The sequence below is a fragment of the Lagopus leucura genome, unplaced genomic scaffold (genome assembly GCF_019238085.1).
Source record: "Lagopus leucura isolate 7727_CA_CO unplaced genomic scaffold, USGS_WTPT01 Super-Scaffold_100021, whole genome shotgun sequence".
Classification (NCBI taxonomy): Eukaryota; Metazoa; Chordata; class Aves; order Galliformes; family Phasianidae; genus Lagopus; species Lagopus leucura.
Window position 1 is genome coordinate 2,385,602 of NW_024962274.1, and position 27,876 is coordinate 2,413,477.

A 27,876-nucleotide genomic window follows, 5' to 3' on the forward strand; every position below is an offset into this window, starting at 1 on the left:
CATTCACTGGGCATTTAATTGTGTGAAGATGACTTCTGAACAGAGAACGTGTGGCCACACATGGTGGCAAGGACCTGCTGCGAGCATCAAGAGCATCCTTCTCCGACAGTGGAAGTGAGTTAACCAACACCACTCCAGGGACAGGAAAATATCATTTATCTATTTTTGATGAGTTTTGCACAGAAATACAGTGCAGGCTTCTGAATAGCTGGCCAGAAGTGTTCTGGATAAATATTTTAAAACAGAAAATATCAGTGAGGCAAGTCTGCAGCTGTTCACTTAGTTGAATACACTTACGTGTTTGGTTTTTTTTCTGGTCAAAATTCAAGAGATCTAAAGGAATATAGAAAGGAGGATGTATGCTTTTTTTTTTTTTTTTTGTTATTTCTGAAGTGGAAAGTGTTGCTTAGTTTTGAAGCTATAGCAGGAAGCTTTGTATCATATAAATCACTGACTTAAGCTGAAGATTTATAAAGGAAAGTGAGCAGTCAAAAGTTAAATAGGAATGAAAAAAGCATACTCTTCTCATTTTCAGGAGCCAAATACTATCAGATTGGATTTTTCTCTTCTGATATGCCCTAAGGTCAGGACATAGGGGATAGTTTGACCCCCGTAATCTCCATCTGAAATGCCCCTTTATGCACCAAACCCTCCTGCACAGCCCATGACTGAGCAATGGGCTTGGCACATTACAGCCATGACCTCCTGTGCCACCAGGCTGCCAAGGTAGGGCTGTCATCTCACCAGAAAAATTGACACTCCAGAAATGCCCTTCAGCCCATCTATTTCCAATTAAGACAACAGAGTAGAAGAGGCTTACAAGTACTTAGCATCTTGCTGCCAATCCGATCTCTGACATAAATAAGAACTGTTTGGGCAGTGAGGGGCTAACTCAGTCACAGAGACACAGGAGATTGCTCTTGTGCCCTCTGAGGAGGGGCCAGAAGAAGCTTCCCTTCTTTCATCTGCCTGAAATATTGCAGAACTGTCCTTACATTTCCTTTTTCTCTGCTGTTTACTCAAGTTCTGCTTCCATTTAAGCCCATTACTTTGTTGTTTGGTCCTCACTGATATATGAGAGTAATGAATCCCTGCCATTTCCAGAAGCTCTTTGCATGCCAGATGACAAATAGGCCTCCAATGGGATTTTCTGCAGATTGAAAACATCCTATGTCTTTCTCCTTCCAAAAAAAAAGCAGCTAATACCACCCAGCACTGGTTCATTACTCACTTGCTAAAGCCCACTGAACTCATTGTGTGCTGGCATCTGCCTGAGAAAATCCAAGGCCAGGCTTCTTGTAGGAAGGCTCAGGCCCCCACAGAGTAAGAGGTATACAGGAGCATGGCGAGGTTGTCCACGTGTGGTTCTTTTCCTCACAGAGCCCCTCTCTTGCACACTGCTCTGGCAAAGGGATATGGGTTATTGGCTGGTTTAAACCATTATGGCTCCTGCATACGAGCATCACTTTTAAACCTACACGGCTCCACTTTGCTATCCTTTGGTGAATAGTGCAAATATAATCCCCTTTGAGCATTTTTTTGGAAGCAGACCTCATTTGGAAAGGAAAGGACATCCAATAATCTCAGTCTCAAAGCAAGAGACTTGGATGAACAGCTGGATTTCTCCAGCTTGGAAATTCCCAATGCTTGCTGAATTTTTCAGGATAAAAAAAGCAAAAGCAATTATCTCCTCTTCTCCTTGGAAAGAGAATTCTCTGTATCCTTTACCCATGTGGCATGTGTATAAATAAAATCTCCTTTCTCTTCTGGCAGCAGTTCAAATCATGGGTTTTATTCTCCACCCCACCCAGATGGCAGTTACAGAATTGGGGCAGGAGGGAACAAGATTGGAGAGGAAACATATGAAATTACACAGGCAAGATTTAAAGGGGAAGTATATATTAAAAAAAAAATGTGTAGAAAACATCTGGCTTCTTCCTAATTCAATCTTCTCTGAAATGAAGCTTCACAATCAAGACCCACTAGGTGATGCATTTGATTGTAATTGGGTTGCAAAACAGGCTAATTTTTCTTACTGTAGTCGCTGTTTTCGTCCTTGGTCCCATCAATTGTACCATCTGGGTGCATCTGCAGGAAGTATTCCTGCTGGCTGAATAACCTTGTCACAATTCCCTTCAGCTGGGGTTCTGCAAAAGAAAAAGTATATATAATTTAAAAAAAATTATTAGATATGCCAATGTAGCAAGAGACCTAATTTGTACAGCCCCCATTAAGCCCTGAGTAAAGAAAAGTGTTTGGAAGTAAGACAGCTTTCTGCAATCCCTTTCAAGAGAGGCTGTAAAATATTCATATATACACAGACATACAGGCAAATAAAATGGAGATCAGATGAGCAGGTAAAATGCAAGGCATAGTTGGTACAGCATAAAGTAACAGATTTATGCAACACTGCTTCAGTGAAAGTTACCTACCAAATGAAAGTCTTTAAACAGCTTATATGTTCTGAATATGCCTCCAGTTTAGAAGCAAATTTGCTAGCAGTCTAGCAAAGAATGCACTTATTGTTTCTTGCTGTGTTGCCTGTGAAGGCAACTTGCTCAGTTTCTATGTTTCATTCCCTATCGTGTCACTCCAGTTTTATGCCACTGAAAAATCTGTTTAAGTTGATGTTATTACAGCAGCATAACACCAAAGTAACTGAGCACTGAATCAGGCTGCACCAGTCCAACTGTGTGGGATTAGAGGAGCAAAATTCCTAAGAACAGATGTGAAACACCTCCAAAAACGACCTTCGAAGCGTTTATGGGCACCTGAAACGCCTCTGTTTTCAAATCCCGTGTGTTCCTACCTCCCAAAAAACGTGTGCCACATACTCTGGCAGATGAGAACTGCTCTTTGTTATTAGCAGGGTCCACTGGTCAAACAGAAATATAGTCAAAAATTGTCCTAGGTGTTTTATTGATGTAGCTTCTTAAAGCTAACCAGCCAGCTACAGGCAGCCCCACCAGCTGGGTTACAGAGATTCCCTTACGCAAAGCAAGTTCATAGTTCTGTCTGACCACCCTTGAGAAGTTTTGAGCAAACAACAATGAATTCTTACTAAGAGGAAAAAAATCCAGTGCAGCATACCAAAATGTAATCAGCCTCCATCCTCCAAGCATCTGCTGAGGCTGTTTGATAAGCCACAGTCACTGCATACCTCACACTCACATTGTGCATTAAGTGGCCCCATCAGGATTGCCCATCCCTAACATTCCTGCACTGACTTCCCCAGGTGAGGGCAGAGCCCCCCAGCCCAGATTTCCTCCACCCAAACCCCATGGCCAGCAGGAAGAGCAGAGTGGATGGCTGTAAAGGGTTGGAGCTTTGGGGGCCCCTCCACCAGCTCTCAAGAGAATCAGGTCCAATTTTGTATCTACAGAAGCACATGCTTGCCATGAATAAATCAGTGCCACTTGGTTTCCATGCTGCTTTAAAAAGTGATTTCATAGTAACTCAAATGGTGTAGACTGTAGGAAAGCAAGATTCACAGCCCTAGGACAATAAGTACACTCGACTAAGAACACATGTCAACTAAAGCAAAATAAGTTCATTTGAAAGTAAACATTTTGCTTTGTTCCTTTCCAAAACACAAGATCTGTTTTGTTGGACACAGGAACTTCATTCAAGAAAGAAGGGAATGCAAAGCTGTATTATCAGGCACAGCTGAACACTACACCCTCTTCCAATGTGTCCCTTTTCCTCCTTTTTATCTAATACCACAATAATAATAAAGGCACTAATAGGCATTCTCCAGTAGGAGACCTATGTTTCAGTTCCTGAATGAGTCCCAGGCTCATTTTTACTCTCTCATTAAATTTTCACGTGTAAGTACTTTGCACAGAATGGAAGAGCTCCCAGCAGGACACGCTTAGAGACGCTTCTGCAGCCTGAAGCTCTTGGTGTGCTGGGGAAAGGGGAAGACCTTGCCTGAAATCCCCTGAAGGATAAGAGAAGTGAAGATAAAAAAACAGCTTTACCCCCTTCCTTGGGAAGATGATTTAGCTACAGGACAGAAGGCCTTTGTCTTTTGTGGTCCTAGGTATACTTGGATCACGCAAATCATTTTGGAAGAATATGCATACCACTCTCACTTATACTAAGCAGCCTACTGAGTACAGTGCAGAGCAAAGCTTCTCACCATTAGTAGCCTTACCGTCACCTTGAGAGTTTAATCAAAACAGCACCAGAACCTCCCCACACCCATGCTATAGATGGAAGCAGGGCTGTACCAGAAGGCTGTCACCATAAGAAAACACAGGGCAAAGCCCCAGCATCCCTTCATCGCTGACATGACAAACACACAGTCAGGTCTGAATCAAGCTCCAACAACTGAATCAAGCTCCAACAACTGCCTGGCTTTCTTAAATCAGTGCTTGCCAAAGGAAGGGTTAAGGAGAAGTCTTCTCTTCCATGCTCTTCTTTCTGACCAGATCTACTTCAGCTGAAGTTTGAGGCTCACTCCTAAGCTCACAGTATCTCAACGGGAAGCGAAACAGAGCAGTAAGCCACACAAAACTAATGTGTTCCTCCAGTCCCTAATGCAGTGGTATTTCTGCCTCCACCCTGCTCAGAGCCCTTTTTGCAGCAGCATCCCCACACTCCGGACTCATTTAGGAAGCCCTGCATCATCAGCAAACAAAGCCTTTTCCAGACCCTCAAGGTGAAGCCTGCTTCTAACAAGGACCAAGGATGCACCCATCCTTCTTCCCAAAGCTCAGCCTAGAGTTATTGCTCGAAGGGAGGCATACAATCACAGAGTAGCATTTTTCCAGCCAACCTAAAGGCACAGCTCTACACTAGGCTATTGCCTGACTTTTCACTCTAGCCATATCATGTATCTTAGCATCACCTTTTTCCAATCCCAGAGAACAGCGATTTTATCATGGTTGTCTAGCATTGCCACCCCTTGTGCTGCAGCAATCACACTGAAAATCTCAGTGATTTTTTGTTTACTTGTTTTTAGAAACTAACACAACCATCAACTCTCTTGGTCACTTAAGGACGGAGGAACATCCTGACAGGCCATAACACAAGGCAGAAAGGCAACAAAATGGAATGAAAGTTTTCCACAGCTTAGCAGTTAGATACAGAAGAGAGCAATTCTTCCTTGCTGACAATATTCCCAGTGCTGCAATAAACACTGAGAGGAAAAGAAAGCCCATAACCCTGAGGGTTTGTCGAGTTCCTCCAGTAAAACTGCCCCAAACTATAATCAATAGGAGACAGAACAAGCCATAAAGAGTGGAGAAAAACTGCAGCATAGCCAGGTACAATCCCCTCCACTACCATTTTCTTTCTATAACTCACAAAATCACTCACATCTACTCTTTAACCTCATCACTGCATTGTTAAGAGCAACTTGGATCTCCACACCTTTAAAGGAGCAATACTGCACAATGCAGTCAGGATAAACCTACTTCTCCCACTCAGGCTCCTCTGCACACTCCCCTGCTTTACTGCAGGATCAGCTTTTCCCACAGAAATGGAACTAAACTAACACGGACAAGACTTCATTGTAACTTAGTGGCTCCCTAAAGACAAAGACAAGTGTTTCAGAATGGATTTAAGGAAGAAGTTATGACTGCCTTGATCTCAAAGTACAGGCTGAACACAAGAGACTTCTATGCAGCTCTTATTCTCAATGCAGCCCCCAAGCTATTAAGATTCCCATGTGATATATCAAGGGATATTTTTGTTCTTGTTTTATAAGCCATTGTGCTTTAGGATGCTCACATAAGGGATCCTGCTCTGGCTGCTCACACAGCTATTCAGGGTGGGGAAGCCAGAGGAAATGCAGCAGAGACACTCCTCACACCAAGGCCGTGAGCTCCAATCTTTCAAATGTGGTGCTCCCCGAAGGTACAGGGAAAATCACCCCCACAAAACACCCCCAACAGTCATGGTCACAGAGCAGAACAGCCCAAGAATACCATAGGGCAAGAGCTAAGCCACAGCTTTGCCCATCTTTGCAGCATTTATCAAACTGCTTTAATTTTTTTTCCCTCTAGAGCAAAGGCAGCCTTCAGCTGCTCACCCTTCTTAAAGCAGTCACCCAATAACCAGCACATCACACCTCCCCAACAGACACCCCATTTGTTCTCCTTTCCACAGGAGAAGTTCAGCAGCTCTGCAAGCCTTGTTTTTAGCTTCCTAACCCCTCAATACAGCTGAGACTAACTAGTAACAATCCGATTGCTGCTCTCCCTGTTGCTATCTAACCAGTAGCGTGATACTGATGTTACTCAGTTCAGCTGTTCAGTTCTGAGCCTTCAGGTCACCTCCATCCACCACAGGGTGCTATGCTTCCTGCCACTATATTGTATGGTAACCATCATTGCATCATTAAGATTGGAAAGACCTCTAAGATCATCTAGTCCAACCCCTGCCTATCCCACCATGCCCACTAACCACATCCCTCAGTGCCAAATCCCCACAAATCTCAAATGCCTCCAGGGACTCCAACAGCTCTCTGAGCAGCCTGTTCCATCTTCTGGGACTTCCCAAAAGACATGAAAGGTACACATACAAATCAGCCCTCCAACAGTGTCACACTGCCCACAAACACAAGCACTACTGAAGGTATTCATCATATCCCATGGGGAAGTGTAGGAGCTCTGGAAGAATCACTGGGAAAAAAGCTTTTTATTAGAAATATCACTGGCTCTTTAATTATCTCTTATTTAATTTCTGCTCTGTAAATTCATGCAGCAAAGAAGGCAATAACAGTACCTTCTATTAGGCTACAAATCCTACAAGCAACAGCATGACTAAAAAAAAAAAAAAAACCCACTTCTTCCAATGACCAGTAACAGCTTAAGAAAAGCAAAACATTCGTCCAAAGAGATTCTATCCCCTCAGCTGCTAACCCTTAAATGAGGGTGAGGAGGGGTGGATCCTGGCTTCACTCCTTCTGGTCACTCAGGTTCATTGCTTGCACCTGAGCTCTCTGGGTTAGCCACATCTTCTCACCTGGCGCTCAACCATTGGCTTGGCCTGTGATCTGGCAATTCCACTGCAAAGTTGAACACGGAACTAACTGCAAAATGGAAAGTGCACAAGCAAGACGATTGCTCTTAATGTGAAAAGAAGCTGTGGGGTTATTCACCCAATGCAGAATTCAGCAAAATCCTACTGAGAACGCGCTGTTGCTTACTGTTATCAGCAAGGTGCTATACAGATGTGAGCTGGGCACGTGCCTCAGCGTGAACCCCAGGAATCAAACCTTACAACCTCCATCATGCACCCCAGGGTGGCTCAAACCTAGACCCTGAGTTGTAACCCTGAGACCCTGAGTTGTGGAGAACCACAGAATAGGGCACAACTCTGATTTGCAGCTGACCCACCTTTAGGAGGGCAGTTTGCATGGCCTCACTTCTTCCAATTCACAGGGCACCATGCCCCGCTGCGGTTGTCTAACTGAAGGTCTGAGACTGGGAGACCTGAAGGAACTCAACCAGACACCATTCAACCAGACCTTAACTTCCGCTCACTGAGAAATGGGAGGATCTCGGCAGGGCTGGGTTTCAGCAGGAAAGACAAAGGAACTTTTGGAAAGACAAAGGGCTTAGAGGCCTTTCAGGGTCTGCAGTCACTGCCTCCAGGGGCCATATCCATAGCAACGTTCTGGCTGACAAGCAAGCCTCAAATGGAGGGTGCTGGTGCAGAACTGCTTCTAAATTCACTCTGCACTGGGTGTCAGAGGGCCTGTGTGCTGGTTATGGCTTCAAGTGAAGTTCTGAGGTTAATGTTCTCCACACTGTCAAGCAGTGGAAGACTCCTCTCACTTGGCCAGTTAGCAGCCATTTTACATCCAGCAACTGCAGCCACGTAGCAGGAAGGTACCACTGAATAATTTTGGAATGAGACATGCCTGTTTATTTGCTGTAGCAGGACACACTCTGACTCAATGCCTCCACCTGCAATCAGCATAGTAAGTTTGTTTGGGACTCTGAACCAGCCCAGCCAGCACCTGCTGCACTGCAAAGTACATTGGGCTGGTAAAGGAGAAAGCACCTCTAGTGCTGGGCTGATTCCAGCTGGGTGCACTGCTGTCTGGCCTCTCTGCCCATGCAACACTTCTGTTGAGTATGTGACTGCAAACAGGGCACCTGTAACACAGCTCAGGAGCACATTTCACCTAAATGTTTTTTAAATACTTGTTTTTTTGCAATTAAGCATTTGAGCCTGGAACTTACACACCCCGTTATTCTCATTTTTCTCCCATTCAGGCTATGGCTGTCACACTGTGAGGCTGATTTATGACTCATCCAACCGCACTCATATCCACAGCAAACCCTGCACTCAAGTCAGGGTATAAACCACTACTAATCTACTGCGCTCCACAGGTACAGTGCCACCACAGAAACTGCAGTTCTTTTCCCCTGAGAAGGACAGGTTCCAGAACACCTGATAAGCCAACTATTGCAAACACACGCTGACAGAGATGAGCACCAAAATCTCCCTTTGCAAGCAGCGTTAATGAAGGTTTGCACTAACTCAGCAGACAAATGCACCAGCAAGCTCCATGCAGATTACTATGGTGACAGGCATCAGCATGGAGCTTAGGGAGGAAAAGATGAAAATTGCAGGAGAAAAATGTGCTTTATTTTGCTCCCACCCAGAAGCTGCTAAGTTCTCTTGGGTGTTTGGAATTAAAATGAAGTAAGTGATTGTTTCCAATTGAACACATCACAGTCGGCGTAAGTTCTGCATCTCAGCTCATGACTATGATTCACTGAAGCCACCCAAACGGGGAAGCAAGGAGGACATTTCCCAGCCCCATAAAGTGTTTTCCCATAGCAAAAAAAAATGGCAGCAAAGTGACTGTGACCAGACGGAAGTGCTCCATCACAAGTAGCTGGCCTGGAGGATTGGGTGATGGATGCAGAGGCGTAAACAGAGCAACCGAATGACATTAAGGAATCTTTTCTGATGGGCAAAATGCCCCCAGCATCACCAGGCAGTTGATCCTGGCTGCTCTCCCAGGGATGCAGAACAAAGGCCTTGCCCAGCTCCAAAGCGTTGTGATTACAAGGTTGGAGGGTCCCCTCTAATTATGGGGAATTTGTTTTGAGAAGAAAATGACTCCAGGACAACAGGGCTGTGTGATACACTTGTATATTTACTCATCTCAAGTGCAAATCTCCACCCAGGACTAATAACTACTGAGAGACAACTGATGTTTTCAGGGTGCATTACATGAAATAACAGGCTGTGCTGACAGGGATGGCCTCTGCATTTGAAGGACAAGCTTCCGAAAATGACATTTCCCTAACTCAGAGGGATGATGGGCTCGAGCTGCTGACAGCACCCATCAAAGCAATCACCTCCTGTCACTGCCACTGAGTCACCAGAGCAGAATGGTACTTGTAGGCAAAAAGAGCATCCAGAGAAGTGATTTCCTCTCCTGCGCTCATGTCTGCAAGGAGGAACAGCAATCAGCCCTCCAGCACCATTGTCTCCTGCCCACACCCCTGTACCAAGCAGCCGATACATACAAACCTCTGCACAACGCCTGCTTTGCTGTACAAAGCTGGGACACTTCAGGGAAGCCTACTGCTCATTTGTAGAGTAGGTGGAAAGGATGTGTTTGCATTCACTGCTGTTCACGCAGGAGCTCCCATATCTGGGGAATCAGCTTTGGAGAGATATTAACACAAGCATGAGGTAAGGGGCAGAGAAAGCAGCCACCCACATAAAGCACTGGAAAAGCAGGGCACAGCCACAGGCCACTGCTGCATGCCTCTCCCGGACCACCCTCTTCCTGGGGGCCCACAAGCAGCTGTCACCCTACGGCCCACCCAGTCCCTGAGGTCCTGACCTCACACAACAGCCACCACAGGTCCAGGACTCAAAGAAGTCCAAAATCCTGCATCACTTCTCACAGAAGGCAAACACCAAACCAGCATACAGGACACATGAGCTGCCTGCTCTAGGCAGCCCCTGGATACAATTTAGGGAGGGATGGCACAACCATTCCCAGCGCTGTCGGGCCAGAAGTGGTCTCCAATGAGACCATAGCTGAAAGCAGAGGGATGACAAGAGGAAGAAAGGTGATGGCCCAACTGCCACCAGCTATTGGCACAGAGCTGCTGATTACCTCCAGGTAAAATTAGCCAGCTGAATATTTTAATTACTCAATAATTCAGAGGGAGAGCAGCTGAAGTTATCCACAAACTCCATCTCATTATTGGGAGAAAATGAGAGATCAGAAATGGGTGGACTTTTTTTTTTTTTTTTTTTTTTTCTCTTTTAACTTTTTTTTTTTGGAAATTTAATGTAAAAAGAAAAAAAAAAAAAAAAAAAAAAAAAGGATTTTAAAAGAGTTGGAGATAAAAGCTGAAGTTTCCTTTTAAGTAGAATGAAATATTGCACCAGCTTGGAATCCTCTCCTCCCCACAAGATTCTTTTATTTGACTGGAGAGGTGAAAAACAATTCTTCTTACATCTACACTGCCAGGATTGTTTTCCACTCCCCAAGGACTTGGTTGTTGTTCTCCTGATCACTGTGTTTCAGCAGCAGTCAAGTTCTCACAGCATCTCCCCTTAAAGTGCAATCTTATACACCTGTACTGACTCCAGCTCTGATGAGAAAACCAAAGCCTGACAGGAACTGAAAGCATCAAGGAGACACATAGGGCTGTTACCTGTTTTATGCAAGCTGAGTCTTTTCAAGTGAAGAATATCAGAAAAATATGAGAATTTTAATGGAAAAGAAGTTGTAGCTAAAACTCCTAAGCTGTCATTTCCCAGCACAGTCAGTGCTTTGGCTACTGAAGGTTAAGGCATGCTCATAAGTATGGGCAGCAGAGCACACAAGATATATTATTTATTTTGAGGAACACTCTGCAATTTTTCCTGACGTTTTGTGTAATTAGCCAAAATTACAGCAATATTCACCCAGAGCGAAACAGAACATAGCATAAATATTATGTGTGAGCCCACAATCACGGATCACATTTCATTTGAGTGTAAACGTGACTCCACAAAGAGACCAAGCACTAAGCTTCTCCTCTGGGATCAGCTCCCAAGCAGGCTGCTGCAAAGCAGAAACATTGGGAGCAAAATTCATGCACGAGTATTTAGCAAATGAGTGTCTTCCAACCTGCAGAGCTCAGGGGCTGGGGGAAGACTGAGCTCAGCATGCACACCCTGCAAAGATGGGGACAAAGCAGAACCTTCCCTGCTGTATCCACCATGCATTTCTCCAAAGGAATGAGAGGAGTTGGACTTCTTTGCTTAATAGGTAATGAGTCTGAGACATGGAAAAAATCAAAGCTAGAAACAGACATACAATGTTCAGAGATTTGTCTTCCTCACTGCATTCGTGCAGTGAGGAAGCCTTCCCATAGCAGTTTCTGAGCATTTTGGACCCAAAATTAGCACATTACTGAATTTCAACAAATATTACACAACATCTAAATGTGCATACAGAAAATGTGATGCTCTGGTCTGAAACAAGATTACACTTCAAAGGGCTAGATCATGCTAAAAACAGTCAAAGCCTGACATGCGGTTCCAATTCTTTCTTTCCTTCTGCTTTGTGAAAATACACTTTATCTGCCTGCAGAACAATTTAAATTTTGCACTGGAGCCAAAGAAAATGCTCATGGTGTGAGAAAGCCATGACACACCTCCCACCACCTAAAGCTCTCCATGGTGGATGACCACAAGTTCTCCAATGGGACGAGCAGGTTCACCCCTGCTGATCTGCTGTCATCTTGGGAACGAGATTCGCTGTAGAATCATTTGAGTTGGAAGGAACCTTTAAAGGCCATCTGGTCCAAGGTGACCTGCAATGAACAGGGACACCCACAGCTCCATCAGGTGCTCAGAGCCCCTTCCAGCCTGACTTTGGGTGTCTCCAGGGATGGGTCACCCACCACCTCTCTGGGCAACCTATGCCAGTGCCATACCATCCTTAGTGTAAAAACCTTTTTCCTTATATCCAATATAAATATCCTCCCTTTTAGTTTGCAACCATTTCCCTTTGCCCTGTCACAGAAGTCCCTGCTAAAGAGTCTGTCCCCTCCCTTCATACAGCCCCCTTTGGGTTCAGAGAGGCCATTCTCAGGTCTCCTCTCCTCACAGCCTTCTCTTCTCCAGGCCAAACAGCCCCAGCTCTCTGTCTGGCAGGAAGATACTGTCCTAAAGAGCACACTGGAAAAGCACTGGTGGCTGTATCACAAGCTCTGCCAGCTCTTTTAGCCGCTGTCACAGACGATCCCCACTAGAGCGTGATGTCAGCCCCTGAGGGATGCATGCACGAACGGCTGAAGATCAATAACTGAGATGTGAGGTGCACTCAGAGAGCAATTAGACCCAGATCTGGTTACAGGACCTGTGCCAGGGAAAGGACTGGCCTGGGATGAAGTGGATGGTGCATTGCTTGCATCTCCTGTGGGCTCTGGAGTCTCTGGAAGTCAGCACTGCTGTGCCTTCATGCTCATTTCTTCATTTTTCAATTTTCTGGAAGATGCAGATTGGCTCTTTGCAGCCTGGCTTCACTTGCAGCAATCCCATACAACTTGACCTTTTGCAAACTGTTTTGCTTTGGGGAATGAAGGGAATGCATTTATTTGGCAGTTCTGGTCATATGGGTGGCAACTGCTAAGCAAAGAAACCATGCACGCAGCCAGAAGCGGAGGGCAGCAAATGATGTTGTTCTAGATAAATATCAATTAAGTGAGCTTGTTCTATTAACCCCAAGACCTGGCTCTGTTCTTCCTTCGTTTCACTCTGAAACGCTGAAAGACTTCAAGTTTTTCTTCTTAAAAAAGGAATGTTGACCCCAACTTCTGTCAAAGCACAAATACTCCTTTAAAAACAACATATTCCAGGAATCCCTGCCAGCGTCATTCACTGGGTGAGGAGAACAAAGTGCATCTGCAACTTGCAACCCAGATGCAAAGCACAAGCAGCCTCCAGAAATGCTGAATTATTTCAGGCTTCCACTACAAGCAGTGAAAGGAAAACAGTAGATGTAGCAGTTTGCCTTATGCTCTGGAAGGATACTGTGTTAACACGAAGAGTTCTGTTAGCTAGGGAATGGAGACAAACCTGCACTACATCAGGGACTGTAAGGATACAGTTTCCTGATAGGCTGCAGTGCGTGCAGCCCAGGTAAGGAGCTGAGGTACAACAATGCAGTCACAGCAGTGATGCTTCCCCCATGGCAGCTCTTCTCTCCTCACTGCCCAAGTTGGCCTGTTGAGTTTTCTTGTAATAGACCTCTTATTTGATAAAATATGCAGTATCTGCTCTGCTGAAATTATTCTAACTTCATGCTGAATTCAGCAAAGCAGGGAAGGAGGGACGGCTGGAAACAAAGAAGGAAGGAAGGAAGAAAGAGAGGAAAAAAAATCTTGACTTCATTTTGGTATTTTTGGAATACAAGCTTTCTATTTTTTATTATTTCAGAACATTTTTAGGAGCACATCTTAAGGTTAAAAAAATAAACACGTGAAATTAAACTATTTTCTTAAAAAAAAACACAACACCAAAACAACCAACAGATAAGTCAATGATAAACTGATGTATATGGATTTTTTATTCTATGGGGAGGAAGAATAATCCCTCATGGACCTCTTTTCCCTGGCTTCCATTTGGCTGTCCATGGAGGAATCACTCATTTGCACTGCTTTAATGATGAATCCCCTCTGCTAGTGAGCAGTGTTCACTGCTCCCACAAGCACAGCTCCCACTGAGGCCATGGGGAGAACAGACACCCATACCTTTTGTTGCCTGGATGATTTCTATGGGTTTTCTTGACAAGGACTACACCCAGCCCAGCAGCAGCACAGTGTGCATGCTGACTGATGTGCTCACCTGCAGCCTGTGCTGCAAAGTGGGTTGCAGCTGAGTTTTCCATGCTCTGGAGCAACCCAGCAGCCTGCAGTGCTTCTGAGTCCCCGCATTTGGAAATCATGTATGTGTGCAATATCACCCCAATGGCTCAATTTGATAAAACAAAACCTATTTGCTGAGCTGTCTCAAGCAGAAGGGAACCTTTCCCTACTCCTGATTACTGTGCACTCATTAGCACCAGCCACTTGGCACACGTGCCTTCACCCAACACTTGTAGGATTCTTTTCAGCAAGGCAATGTCATTGTCTCCAAGCACACCTTATCCCTAGCCCAAGCTGGTGGAGGACAGCACCAAACCCTACTGAATAGCAGTGTGATGGCGTCCCCCAGCTGTATGTACACAGACACACACACAAACTGTGTGGAGAAACACTGAGATGCACCCTGAACTCTGGGACATCACAGTGGCCAGATTCCTTGGGTTGGTCGAGTACTGCAGCTCCACTGAGAGCAATGACCATAAAAGTGAGCAAGGACAATAAAAAAATGAGTGGAGAACTAAAAAAGTGCTTCTTCCATGAGCTTCAATCATCACTTTCACTCCGTATGAAATCAGAAAGGATTCAACTCCAATATTTAAGGGAGGAAAATCAACTCTTTACAGGGGTTGATAGTGATAGGACAAGTGGGAATGGCTTTAAGCTAAAGTAGGGAGAATTTAAATTAGATGTTGGCTAGGTTTTTCACAGAGAGGGAGGTGAGGTGCTGGCACAGGTTGCCCAGGGAAGCTGTGGCTGCTCCATTCCTGGAGCTGCTCAAGGCCAGGCTGGGCTGGGTGCTGGGCAACCTGAGCTGGTGCTTGATCTAGCAGTTGGCAACCCTGCATGCACCAGGGAGTTGGAACTTGGTGATCCTTCAGATCCCTTCCAACTCAAGGCATTCTATGATTCTGTGATCCAATGGACTCGGGGGAATTTAACAGCTTACAAAATAGACAGACTTCTCAAATGTTCAAATGTGAATGAACAAGGTCCTTCCGTGTCCTTCAGCTGAAGTTGCTCTTGTGTTTCACTTATACTGCTGCAAAGATATCTACATATATTTATATATATAAAACTCCAAATCTTCATCTATTATTCAAGATGAGAAATACTGAAAAGGGAAAAGCCATTTTAAGTTACTGGGTTATTTTTTTTCTACACTTGAGCTATTTCCTTCACTTTGGAAGATGCCTTTAGATCTCCTTAAGGAAAAGCATCTTTTCCCTGGAGAAACACGGAATACATATCAGACAGTGGAAAAAAAAAAAAGGAAAAAAACACAGTGTTGTTTATTTGTTCTTCTTGATGGAAGAAAAAAATACTGTTTGTGACCCTAAACTCTGCATTCTGAGCTGGAAACCCTTTTACAGAAACGAAGCCCAAAGAGATGGAGATAATGCTCTGCAATGGCTGGTGCTGCAGAACACAGCTTCGGGCTGAGCTCTGCCTGTGAAGATGAGTGATGAAGCAACAGCATGCTCAACAACCTGCACCCACCAGCCCAGTGCTAGCACTACTATACAGCTGAGCATGTCTGGAGGCTTCAGTTCAGCCACAAGGGGATGAATACACTTGGTTCCACCATTTGTTGGCAGGGAAGCCATGGAAGAGCAGCTATGCCCAGTATTATGCATTCAACTCATGGATCTGTTGTTCTTAATCAAGCCTTAATCAAAGGTTAAATCTCCTGACACAGCACCAAAAATCCGTGCCTCATGTTAATTTCTTTGCAATCCTCCAGCAAGTTCCTATGGTCAGAACCAAATACATATTTTAACCTTTTCTAGCCATACTTTATACATATAACTGTGCAGGTGCACTTCAGCATATGCACATTTTGCTTGGTACCTGCACAGCTGCTGCCGAGAGCCTGTATGAATTCACAAGAATGGGATTCAGCCCATGAGTCCAAATCTGCAGCTCTGTCCATCACACCGGCGTCCTTAGTTGGCCTGCCTCAAACTGACAAGTCGTACCTTAGAGCCAAGCGTGTAGAAAAGATAACAAAAAAGAACGTGGGAAAGAAAGGAGACCATGCTGGGTGAGCCACCTTTGCCCATCACGAGGTGGATGAAACGAGTGCAGGCTTTACAGCATGGTGCTTACTGCCACCGACCACCGAGACGTCTCCGCAGCCTGTTTTCCCCAGGCACCCAGAGCTCTGATTATACAAGATGTCCCTGCATGGACCTGCTTCCAAAAAGCTGCCCACGCCCAGGGCTGAGCCAGCCCCAACTTCTCCCAGCTCTGAGCTCTCCCTTCCCTATGACAACAGGAGAACTGAGAAGTGGAGCACGCGGTGCCAACCAGCGCCAAGCGCAGCTCTGCTCATGCGCGCCATTCCTGGATATTTCAGTTGCAGCACTGTGTTGCTTATTATAAACACTTAATTGACATAAGCTCACACCATTCCTTTACAGAGGCAAAGAACATGGGGAGTGTGCAAAGAACATGGGGTGGATAGGAGGAACTGGGGCTCTGTGTTGAGCAGTGCCTTGGTTTCACCGTCTGCACAACGGGGTGAACTCTCTCCATTTAGTAGAGCTCGCCAGGTACTGTAGATGCATATCGCTCTGTCAGAGTGAAGTATTTTAACAGTTTCTCCCTACAGCTGTAAAACAAGGTCATGTTTAGGAAGGTAACAACAGTTTCCCCAGCAGCATGCCACTTCCAAATGGGATCTACCCCTTTTGAACACGGGTGTTTCTCGCATTCCTCTCACCGTGCTAAACTGCATATCATTAAGCACACATAATCACTGGGGTTGTGGGTCACTGCACAATGTATGCACATTTCTTTAAACTAGTTTCAATTCATTTGCATGTCATTTTCTATGCACAGGAGTGACTCTGCGATGAATAAGTAACGAGGGCACAGCACACCCCCTGCACCAACAATGAGAATGGCAGCAAACCCAGCAGCATGCGAGCCCCTGAGCAGCACACCTGAGCCCGGGAGTGGGATACACCAGTAGAACAACCCTTCATTTGAAAACTGACAAGAGGGAACTGGGCAGTTGGTATTTTTTTTAAAGCAAATTAATTTCTCTATTTGCTTAATTTTATACATGGAATACGGCGCAGGTTACAAGTGATTGACTGTCAGCTCTGAGGACTGAACAGTTTTATTTTTACAGCGCTGACTAGCATTGATCCTTCCTCTTAGTCAATAAAAAGTCTTCCTTAAATCACTCTGGTGTGTAACTTATTGAACACCTCCCTTAGCAAGAAAGCCCATGCGAGTGAAGGGAATTCTTAGAATTTAGTGATTCTTCATGGGCATTTAGTGAATCCAAAGGAAGCAGAATTACACCTGCAGCTGGGAGCAATGGGATGGGACCAGTAACAAGACTGCCCATCCACATCCCACAGTAAAAGTTACCCAAACTTTAATGCAATGAAGCATCTTGAAATCCAGAAAACAGGTCCAGATTTGGGTTGAGGGCTGACCATCAGATACGATGATCTTAGTGGTCTTTTCCAACCTTAATGGCTCTGTGTTTTTATGGTTTCCACTCTTTGAGTCCTCGGCTTGAGGGATGTCACTCAATAGCAGATGGGGAGGAAAGAGGAATGAGAAAAGGTTCCATCAGCGAGAGTCCCAGGTTCCACTCTTGATCCCACAAAAAGGGATTCCTCAGATAAAATGAGAACACTCCTTGGGAAAGAGCCATTTTATGGTCTGGATTCACAAGGTAATTAAGATATAGGATGGTCCACAAGCTACCACTCACAGTAAGATGAACAAATTAAGAAAAAAGCAACATTGTTTTTTTTCCTTTGAATATGTCAAGTCACCCTGTATTTCAAATATTTTGCATCCTCTCTTGGCAGTTGCTTTAGAACAGATCATTAATAAGTCTGGTTTGCAGCCTAACCACATGCACTGTGAGTCTTGAAGCATTTTGCTAGCCGAATACAGACCCAGCCCCACGGGCTGCGCATGGGGGATGCTGGCAACAACCCAATAACCCAGTCTTCTTCCCCCTTCAATCACAACCAACCATGAATGGCCTCTTTACCTGAGAGGTTTTCCGTTTTTGTCCCTCCTCTGAGTGCTGGTCACATATCTCAGCCTACAGCCTCAGGAGCAGCCACCGGCTGGCCAACACCTCGCTGCAAGGTGCACATATATGGGAAATATGGGAGAACTACTCAGGTTGACGACCTATCCCTAAGAGATGAGTACATGTGTATCACACTTAACCATGATACTAACCAACACCTGAGGAAAGGACCTGCTCACACCAGCTTCTCAAAGCAAGCTGTGTTTTACTTTATTTTTTTTTTCTGAGTGGTGGTTTCTAGCAATGTAAGAAAGAAAGGAAGAAGTGAATAGTAATTCCATTGAGAATTCAGGAAGGGCCTTTTCCTGCCTGGTGCTGAGTTCTCATGCTGACCAAGGACACCTGAGTGCACTGCTCAGAACTGAATCTGTGGGTGGTGGGACTTCATGGGAATGTGAGCAACACGTACATCAGCGCAGAAGTTTTCTACAAGGAATGGAAACTAAGCCCACATACAAACAAATAAAGGAAAGAGAGGAACAGAAGGCTGTCCCAAAATGCATTTCTAGGCTCTTGCAAGCTCGGTATTATGTGCAACAGTCATGCAGCTGCCATCTGGAAGGCTTTCAGAGCTAAGGAAATTCCCCATGCAACTCAGCTCAAGAAGCAGCACTTGAGGGATCGAGATATCAAATGGCCACGATTCTAATTGATCCTCGGCTTATCGATCCCCTTGTCACTATGCAGAAAATAAGAGCACATTATTTGAAAAGCGAACCTAGTGGGAGGTGGGAAAATACGACCGTGAGTTAAGCCGCTGGGTTCCTCCTTCGGGCTGCGGCGGAGGGCTGAGCCCAGCGACCCCGCAGCTCGGAGGAACCGCAACGCCCGGGAGAAGTTGAACGCGGAGCGAGCCCTTCCCCCGACGGCTGGAGGCACCTGGGAGCGGAGCCGGTCCCCACGGCCCCGGCCCGCGGTACTCACCCGGTCTCCTCCTCACCGGCCTTTTCCTGCCGCTGCAGAAGCGCACTTTGCTGAAGACCCCCAGAACGTGCCTCTCGCAGAGGGAGCGCCCGTCCTTGCTGGGGCTGGAGCGGCGCTTGGAGGCGGACACCCGGTCGCTGTTGGACTCCCTCGCCTGCCGCTTCTGCCGGATCAACGAGCTGGCGATAGCCGCTGCCATCGCCGCTCATGGGCCCCCCGCGCTTCGCCTCGCCGCTCCGGTCCAGGGGAGCGTGCTGGGGCCGAGCCGCCGCCGCGCCCCGGGGGGACGGGGACGCCCCGCTTAGCGTGCCGCGGCCCCGAGTCCCGGCAGCGGGGAGGGCTCAGCCGGCAAGGCGGAGCGGGGCGCTCCGGCTAACAACCATGGCTGGCCGCCGGACCCCGCCGCCCATGGGTCTGTTCCCGGAGAGCGCAAATCCCGGCCGGGCCGGCGGTGCCCCGTGCCTTGTAAATCCGGGAGGCGGCCGCCCCGCTCGCAAAGGTCCGCTGGCGGCTGCTGTGTCCAGAGGAGGGTGTGCGGAAGATCCGCGGATCCCCGCGGCGCGGCTCCGCTCCGCTGGGGCGAGGGGCCGTGGGATGAGTCAGAGCCCCCCCGGCCCGCGGCCGGCCCCGGCCCCAGCGCGGTGGCTCCCAGGCGCGGCGCGGCACTGCGCGCACATGGACGCGTCCCGCGGCTCCGCTCCGCTCCCGCGGCCGGGCTCAGGGCGAGCCGCGCTGCATTTCTGTTTGCACTCCTCCTCTTCCTCTTTTCCCCCCCTCCCCACTCCTCTCGCGGAGAAGGGCGGGAGGGGAAGGCAAAGCGGCCACGACAAAAAGCACCAGGCCGGCGAACAAAGCAAAAAGAGGCAACGCAATTAAATTAAATTAAAAAAAAAAAAAAAAAAAAAAAGCGCTCCGGCCGAGGGTACGGGCTCACATCGCCGCAGCTCGGCGCCCCGGGCTCACAACGCCATGGCTGGTGCAGCTCCTCCAGCCCTGCTCGCCGCCTCTGCCCCGGTCGCAGCTCTCCCCGACGGCAGCAGCCCGCATCGTCCGGCCCGGCCCGGCGGGAGCCGCGGGCGCTCAGCACCGGGGCGGCCCCGGGCCCGGTTGCCGCGGCGGGGACGACGGCAGGAGGAGCGATGCGAGGCGGGGAGGAGGAGGAGGAGGAGGAGGAGGAGGGTGGTGTGGGGGGTGCGGCTGCCTCTGCCGCTGCTCCGTCCGGGGCTCAGGACTCTTCGCGGTGCCGCCCGACGGCGGCGGGGCGTGGAGGAGCCGCGCCGCACCCGCCGCTCTCCCGCATCTTCCGGCTCAGCCCGGCTGTAACGGGGCGGCGGAGAGGGGAGGGTGCGGCCGGGGAAGCCGCCCCCCCCCCCTGACTCCCACGCAGCGCGGGGCCGCTGCCAAAGCGGCGGGGAGCTCCGCAGCCTCACGGCGGTCGGTGCCGGCCTGGAGCTCAGCTATGGGCTCGGGGAGGATTGCAGCTGCTCCCCGCTCGCCCTTCTCTACGCAATCCTACGTGATCGAGGTTCGGATGAGAAAAAACCGCGCAGGCAGAGAGAGGCAACTGCAGCTCCGCGGTAGCTCTGCCCCTTTGCCCGGGCAGTCCTCGGGAGCCTCCCCGGGCCGCCCCCATCGGGAAACGGGCATCCCTGTGCCCGCAGCCCCGTCCGGCCCCGACCCGCCCCCACTAAGCAGCCGCCGGAGATGCGTACAGCCGACTCGGACACCTCCACGCCGCCGTGCTCTGCTCCCCGCCGGGCGTCCCCGCTGCTTTCCCCTATTCTCTAGACAGAGAGGGCTGCGTTGCTGGGGGGCTGCTGTCTCGTCTGGGGGGCATGAAGGGCGGCTGCAGTGGTGGGCATCGCTGGGCTGCCTCCGGTACTTGTGGTCCCAGCTCACAACACAATCTTATCAGCACATGCTCTCTGATCAAGGCAACCAGCCTGAGCTGGGTTCACTCCTACTTACTTCCACACACAAACTTCAGTGAACTAAATTTAAGATGTAGAAATACGCCTCTGGTCATACGGACTGTTGCTGCTGCCATTAAGAATGGTGGCTTGCCAGCTTTCAGGTTCAGTTAAGAGCTACTATGTCTGTACGCAGAAAGTGACGAGCAATAGGGTACCTGGGAGATCATAGGGTTAGGAGATCTCAGCTTCTCCAGGTATCATGGGACAAGTAACAGTGGTGAGGTGAGACTGAACCCAGTCCCAAAGTTGCCGGGATGAAGAGAGCTCTTTAAACCAACTGGGGAACCCCTGGGAATCACCAGCTTCAGCAAAATAATCGGTGTCACCACTTCGCAGCAAGAATTCAGCTCTTAACTATTGTAATGCATAGGGAAAGAAGGTAACTGAAATATCCACCCATTGTGACCACAAGGATGAGCTAAACTCCGGCATTACTTCCTGATACTCACTCGTAATCCTGTGGATGCCAACAAGGTGGAATCAGGTTCTCCAGGAGAGAACAGGAGAGGAAGATATTCACAGCCATTCAGGAGATATAAATGTCAAGCTGTGGATTTTTTTTTAACTGCTGCCAATTTTTTTTTTTAGCAGATTTCGCTGTTCCAATCAATAAAGATTTTTCTTTCCCTTCCTGTAAATAAAATGCTTCGTATTTTAATTTTCTCTGCTGGATTATTTCACTTGACATCAAAGAATGTTGCAGTACAAGGTACAGGCATGGCCTAAAGAAAGCTGTTTGCAATCAGGGAATCACTGTCTGAACTGCCAGTGAATTATCCAAAGCTCCATCTTCAAAGGATGTGAGCAAATCTGATATCTCCCCAAGAAAGAGGTTTTCCATCTCTACATCAAGCTACTTTCTGACTGTAGTCTGGTCAAAGAACTCTGTTTTATCACCTCCTATTTTAAATAAATTTCACATATGTTATCACCTGACTCATTTATTTTCTTGTGTAGCTGCAAACCCAAAGCAGCAGCTCTGCACTTAAAAATGATCCTAATGGGTGATAAAGCTGCTCACAGACCTTGTTGGTGATTTGCGGATTTAAGAAGAGAGCTGCTGCAACTCCAAAAAGAAATGCTTCTCTCTGGTTTCTCAGCCTCTGCAGTAATGGAATTAAATTAAAGCAGAGCTTCTGAAGCTGAATATAATATTGCATTTGCTAGCACACAAGTCTTTATTTATAGATGGCCAAGTAGTCCATGGTTTGGTTCTCAATGCAGGCACCGTGCCATGAACTCCTGGTGACATTACTGGCATGCACACCTGCTCTGCACCACTCTGGATCACACCCCAGCTCACAGCGGTTCTGAGCAGCCCGTGCTTTTAACAGCACCGAGCGAGCCAGAGCTGGAGCCAGGGAACTGAAGGCCAATCTCATCGTGCTCCTGCACTGTCATTCTTGCAGGGGAAATGTGTCATCTTAGGTGGGCTGCCAAGTGAAGCAGAAAGGCCTACACGTGCTCTACACTCTGCCAGCAGAAGTTCTTCCCTCTAACTTCCATCAGGAGAAGATGAGCTGAAGCCGTCTATCTGTCTGTCTGTCCCAGTTGTCGCTCTGAGGGCAGCACAGCACACAGCAGTGCATGGAGTGCTCCTGCTGCAGGCAGGCTCTGCGCTCCTCACTGCCACCAAAGCAAGCTCCATTGTTTGACCAAACCAGCCCAATGAGGCATTTTTCCTTAAGGCACAAAATTCCCTTGATTCTCTTTCGGTCTACCTTTTTTTTTTCTCTCTCTATAATAGTATTAGTATAATGTTAACATCCTTATAACCTATAATGATTAAGGCAGTTTTTCTCCTTCCCCCTTCTCCCTGGTGCTCCCTCCTCGCCTCCAGCCCAGAGAGCTGTACACTCCACACTGTGAAGAGGGAAGGAGTGAGCTGCACTCATTCACAAAACAAACAAGCAAACTGTGCTGTGACCACATTGGAGAGATCCTGGTGTTGCTCCTACAGATGTTGGAAAGGCCCATCCTGCTCATACGAGCAAGCAGAGGCTTCTCTGCCTGATCATAAGACCTGTTAAATGTCCCTCAGTCCTCACCCTGGGCAGAAAGGAGCCTACACACTGGGCACGTGCTGTGGAAGGAGGCCAACATAAACATTTCAACGTGCTGTCACCTCTGAGGCTTTGTTCACTCGATAAATACATTCTTCTGTCCTCAGTGCCGAGGTTTAAAAACAAAGGCCTGGATGAATTTCAGAGCTTTGCTGGCTTGAATAGAGAAGAGATCTAGAATTGCATTCCCTTACCTTCCCAAACAGAATGATCTATCTAGGTCAAAACGGAGGTTATTGGCATCCTTCCTTAGCGAAGTGCAATAATTCCCGCAGGGCTGCTTACAGAATATCCTGTTTATTTTTCATAGAGCCTTCAAAAGCCGTGGGCTATATTCTGTAGATTTTGTCATTAGGCATATCTCTCTTCTACTAATTCTGTGCACAGACAGCTAACCACAGATAGAAATGTATGCTTTTTTTATTTGCTCTTTTATGTGCACAGCCACTAAAAATGCATGTGCAAAGTTAAGGGAGGTTTAAATTTAATAGCACTGTAAAATGTATCAGTGTACTCCTGCAGCTGAATGGGAAAAGAAGGGCACCCATCTCTCACTGATAATTATGAATGGCCTAATTCACATCTCATAGCAGCATAGCAACAAATCTCTTCCAATAGGAAGGCACCGTTGAGTTTGGAAGTCTGCATGCAGCCACTTTTTAAGAATTGTACCAAATTCCCACCCTGTGTAAATTACATCTAAAATATGTGCATTGCCAGGTCTGCTTATTAAGTGGAATTAAGCCCATATCCATGTTTTATTAACTCTGTTCTTTACAAGGTAGCCCCTTGCTGCATGTCTGACATAATTAAAATTCAAGCAGCTTTGGCATTCCCCAGTCTCTCTGCGTGGGTGGACTTTTTAAAAAATATGCCTGGGTAACCTGATAAGGAAAAGAAAAGACCTTACAGTATTTTGGTTGTTTTATATGCAGGGTAATTCTGTTTACAATGCACGGTTTTATATCTGCGTTTGGATGCCTAATAAGAATTCACAAGGCCCCTTAAAAATCTGCTGTTCTGGGAGAGAGATCTGGCCCTAAAACAGCAGCAGAGCAGGAAAACTGGCTGGCTTTCTGGGCTTTTCTCGCGCAGCTGAGCTCTGAGCTGACGAGGCCTTTTAATAAACACAGAAGAGCGAACATAATCTGACTGCTATATGAAAATAATTTATTTAATGGGCCCCTCACCCCCTTTTTGGCTTCGCAGATTCAATTAAAACAGAATTTGCAACTCATCATGAGAGTATCATTAGGCTGTGCAGTGCCTTCAGAAACAAGTCTAGCTGAGGAGAGGTCGGGTTTGCTGCCTGTAGCTTAAAGCCAGCAGCAGGACAACAGCCATACAGAGTGCAGAGCGAAACCACTGCTGAAAAACAGCAAGCCCAACCAGAGACTGGAGAAGGAAACTATTCTGCTCAGGTTTTAAATGTTTATGCTTTTTGCTTTCTAAGATAAGAATTCTGCTTGACAAAGGTTTTATCTCTCTTTGGTGACCTGCTGCCTGCACCAGGTGGAGGAAGGGAGCACAGGAAAGCCTGACTCCAACGCAGGCATCTGTGGCTGTCTAGGAACAAACATTCTTGATGCAGTTTCCTTCAAGAAGATGAATACTTTTTGTCTGCTGGGTTCTGGAAGGATGTGCTCAAAGCAGGATCTCAAAGGGAAGGAGATAGTCCAGAGGTGCTTCTGCTGAACACACCCTGCTGCTAAGGTAGGCTCCACCAAACAGGGACTGAAAGAGATTTTGGAGCAATGGAAGATGTTCCTGGGTACAAAGAGAAAGATCTCCACAGACTGCTTGGTGTTGTCACACATTGGAGGGTCTTGCTCAGCATCAGCTCCTCCCAAGGCCTCTGTTATTACCCCGACAGCCCCATCCATCAAGTGTTCTGTCCCTGCCTTTCCCAGAGGGATCAATGCATGAAAAACTGCTGTCCTTGAAGTCCTGTGCTTCAGTCATGGCTTCCTTAGTGGCAGGAGCCCAGGGAAAGGGCTGGCAAACAACTGCCCTGTGACAGAATCGCCAAAGGGTGTACAAGCAGGGAGCAGTGGGAGGAGAGGGACTTCACACTCAAATAACCTTGTTCAGGGCAGAACCAAGAGGCCCCTTGGCCGATGCAAGGAACACAGCAGCACACACCTGAGCACACGGGAAGGAGACACATATCTCCTTGTCTGTCCCACAGCTCCTGAATTTGAAAGACAGAACAGGCAACTGCCTTCTGTCCTTCCTCCCCTGCCTCCTCTTCCTCAATGAGTTCCACTCACCATCCAGAAACTCCCTCCATCTGCAGAAACAGGTGAAGCAGACAACAGAGAGCAACCCCACCTCACCCACAGGGTGGTGATGCTTCCAGGAACAAGAAAAATCTTGCAACCTTCCCTCTGTTGGACAGTTGGCTCTCTGAATCCTACACAAAGACATCCTGCAGTCCACTTCAGGCAACACTTTCAGCAATGTGAGAAGTGCCCTATTCCAGAAGGTGATGTGGTCTCGATGGAGTGGGGCTGTGGCCCTTCAATGCAGTTTCAGCCCCAAACCAACCCATCCCAGGACTCAGAAGGTCTGAGTGCTGCTTGTGCTTTTCCCCCTCCCCACAAGGAAGGAAAGCTGCTCACACACAAAACCTCCTCCTGTTGTCAACACACAGCCAAACACTGTTTCCAACCAAAGGTGTTTTCAAGCACATCAGGAAAAGCCTTTCAATTTAAAGTTTCAAACTGACTTTGCTGAAAGTCAAACAGATCCTCCCTGATTAGATCCTGGCTGAGGCAAAACAGCCCGATTATGTGATGGAGTATGATGAGAAGGGAGGGAGAACAAAACCCCATCATATCCCTGCAGCAGGGCTATGGGAGCATCTGCGCCCCAGCAAGTCAAGGCTTGGTGACACCATACTTGTTAATGCACATACTTGGCACTGGCATAGGTCAAGAGGGGGAGGCAGGGAACAAAGCTGTCAAGAAGAAATAACAAGCTCCCCTAGGCCCATAAATCTGTCTGCGCAGAATGGCTCCTGCCAGATCTAAAGCCTTGGAAAGTTCCCTGACCCCAAACTTGGCTTGGCTTTTCATACAGCCTTCAAATCCATGGCAGCCCAGCACTCAGCCTCAGGTTGTACCTCAAACTCTGTGAGGCCAGAAGAGTAAGACTCCTATGGGTGCTGTTGCTCAGCTGAGACTCTGCAGCTCAGAGAGCTTGTAGAAACACAGTGACTCTGACAAAACCTGGTCCTCCCACTGCCATGGAGCTCTGCAGAGCAGGAGTGCTGGGACATTAATCCTGCCCTCAGGATGTTTCTGAAGTTACATGCATCCAGATTGCATTTTATTAAACCAAGCCTGCTTATGTCTCCCACACACTGAAAGAGCATACTCAACACTAAATGTAAATAAGAGATTACAGCTATCATACAGCTAGGACAAGGTTTAAGACTCTCTCATCCCCTGCTGTCCTAAAGTGCAGTGTAAAAAGGACTGATGTGCATTCATCACTTCCCCCACATACCCCCGTCTCAAAACACACCTTGTGCTATCTTTGTTGTCTTTTATTTTTCTCCCCAGCAATAAATCAATGCTTCCATCTCCTCAGTAAAATGAAATCCCATATCTTTTCTCCCCTGAGTCTCACAAACAGTTATTGCAATCCAGACACCAATAAAGATATCACTGGCCTGAAAGCAAATCTAAGTTTGCCAAGGATACAAAGACTAATGCAGCAGTAATTAATGATCGCAGCAGGTTGGGTGAAGGGACGGAACGGACCTGACTGGGGAATGGAGTGCATGCAAACAAGTTTCATTTTAATGCAGCCAGAACAAACTGCCAGGAACAAAGAGTGCAGGATATATTATTTCAAAACTGGGCACGCTTTTTCAGAGAGCGGCGACTGCGGGAACTGGGAGCCATGGGAGAGAGATGACTGAATAGGACTGCAACTGGGAGAGCCTGAGCCACATGGGGTGCAGAAGCAGAGCAATAGGGAGCAGAAGGAGAAATGCTGCTACTGTTGTACCCAGTGTTGCAAGCACCCTCAATAATGCAAAGGCTGGTGGCCTGCTCAGTCTTGTTGATCAGTTGTACTTAGCCTGCTAATATTGTGGCCACTGATAGTTTGCTGTTGCTGAAAGTCTGGACACAGAAGAAAAATGTTTGAGATGCTCTGCACGAGAGAATGACAAAGATGACTTGGCGCTGACTGATAAATCTCTCACCTCTCAGTAAGAACATTTTCAAAAGAAGGAACTCTTCAATCCAGCAAAGTCAGGATGAGATCCGGAGGCTATAAGTCAAGGCAAGGCTTGCATTTATTGTTAATAGCAAAGGCAATTCATCAAGAGAATGATATGGCAAGAGTTGTGATGGATTCTCTATTGTTTTATCCTGAGAGTCAACCTCTTTCAAAAATAGATGAGCTGATATCATAGCACAAAGGGTACAAAGAGCCCTGGAGAGGTCACCTCTGCACTGTGCCAACAGTGCCTTCATCAGCCCTCACAAGGTTGGTCCAGACCCTGTCTAGGGACCTGCAGCAGTGGAAATCCCACAGTCCCTATGGGAACATGGCTCAGCACCATTTTCAGCTGCAAACAGCCCTTCCTAACACCTCATCCAAATCTCACTCATCTAGAAGTTTCTTGCTCTATTGATATTCCTGCCACACAGGACTGTCCCGACCTGAGCAAAGCAGGAGACCCAGCAGTGCAATCACAGCCAGTCCTCTCTCCGTGGCTGCAGGGCCTCATATGGCATCAGGCAGCACCAGAGTGGACAGGAACAGAAAGCCACTCTGCAGAAAACATGAAGTCTCAAAGTTATGTCTGTTCCTCATAAGAAATGAAAATGAGACCTTTTGGAGATCACTAGGAAATGCCAGAAGAGCAAGAAAGCACACTGCTGCAGGACTGCTGGTGCTTGCACCACTTTCAAGACCAAGATTCAAGTCTCTGCTTTTGCACAAGGTAGATCGGTGGTATGAAACCAAAGCTTTAAATACCC

General features: G+C 47.3%; 1 protein-coding gene across 1 annotated transcript in view; it reads right to left on the minus strand.

Moving 5' to 3' along the window:
- FGF12 (fibroblast growth factor 12) overlaps nt 1-19,081 on the minus strand; it is an 80,954-nt gene extending 61,873 nt beyond the window's left edge. The window contains exons 1-2 of the mRNA XM_042878519.1: nt 18,841-19,081; nt 2,037-2,147 (exon numbers count right to left, since the gene is read on the minus strand). Coding sequence (XP_042734453.1) covers nt 2,037-2,147; nt 18,841-19,039 — 310 coding nt within the window. The 5' untranslated portion in view covers nt 19,040-19,081. The remainder of the gene's footprint in view (nt 1-2,036; nt 2,148-18,840) is intronic.
- Nucleotides 19,082-27,876: the final 8,795 nt, after the last annotated feature.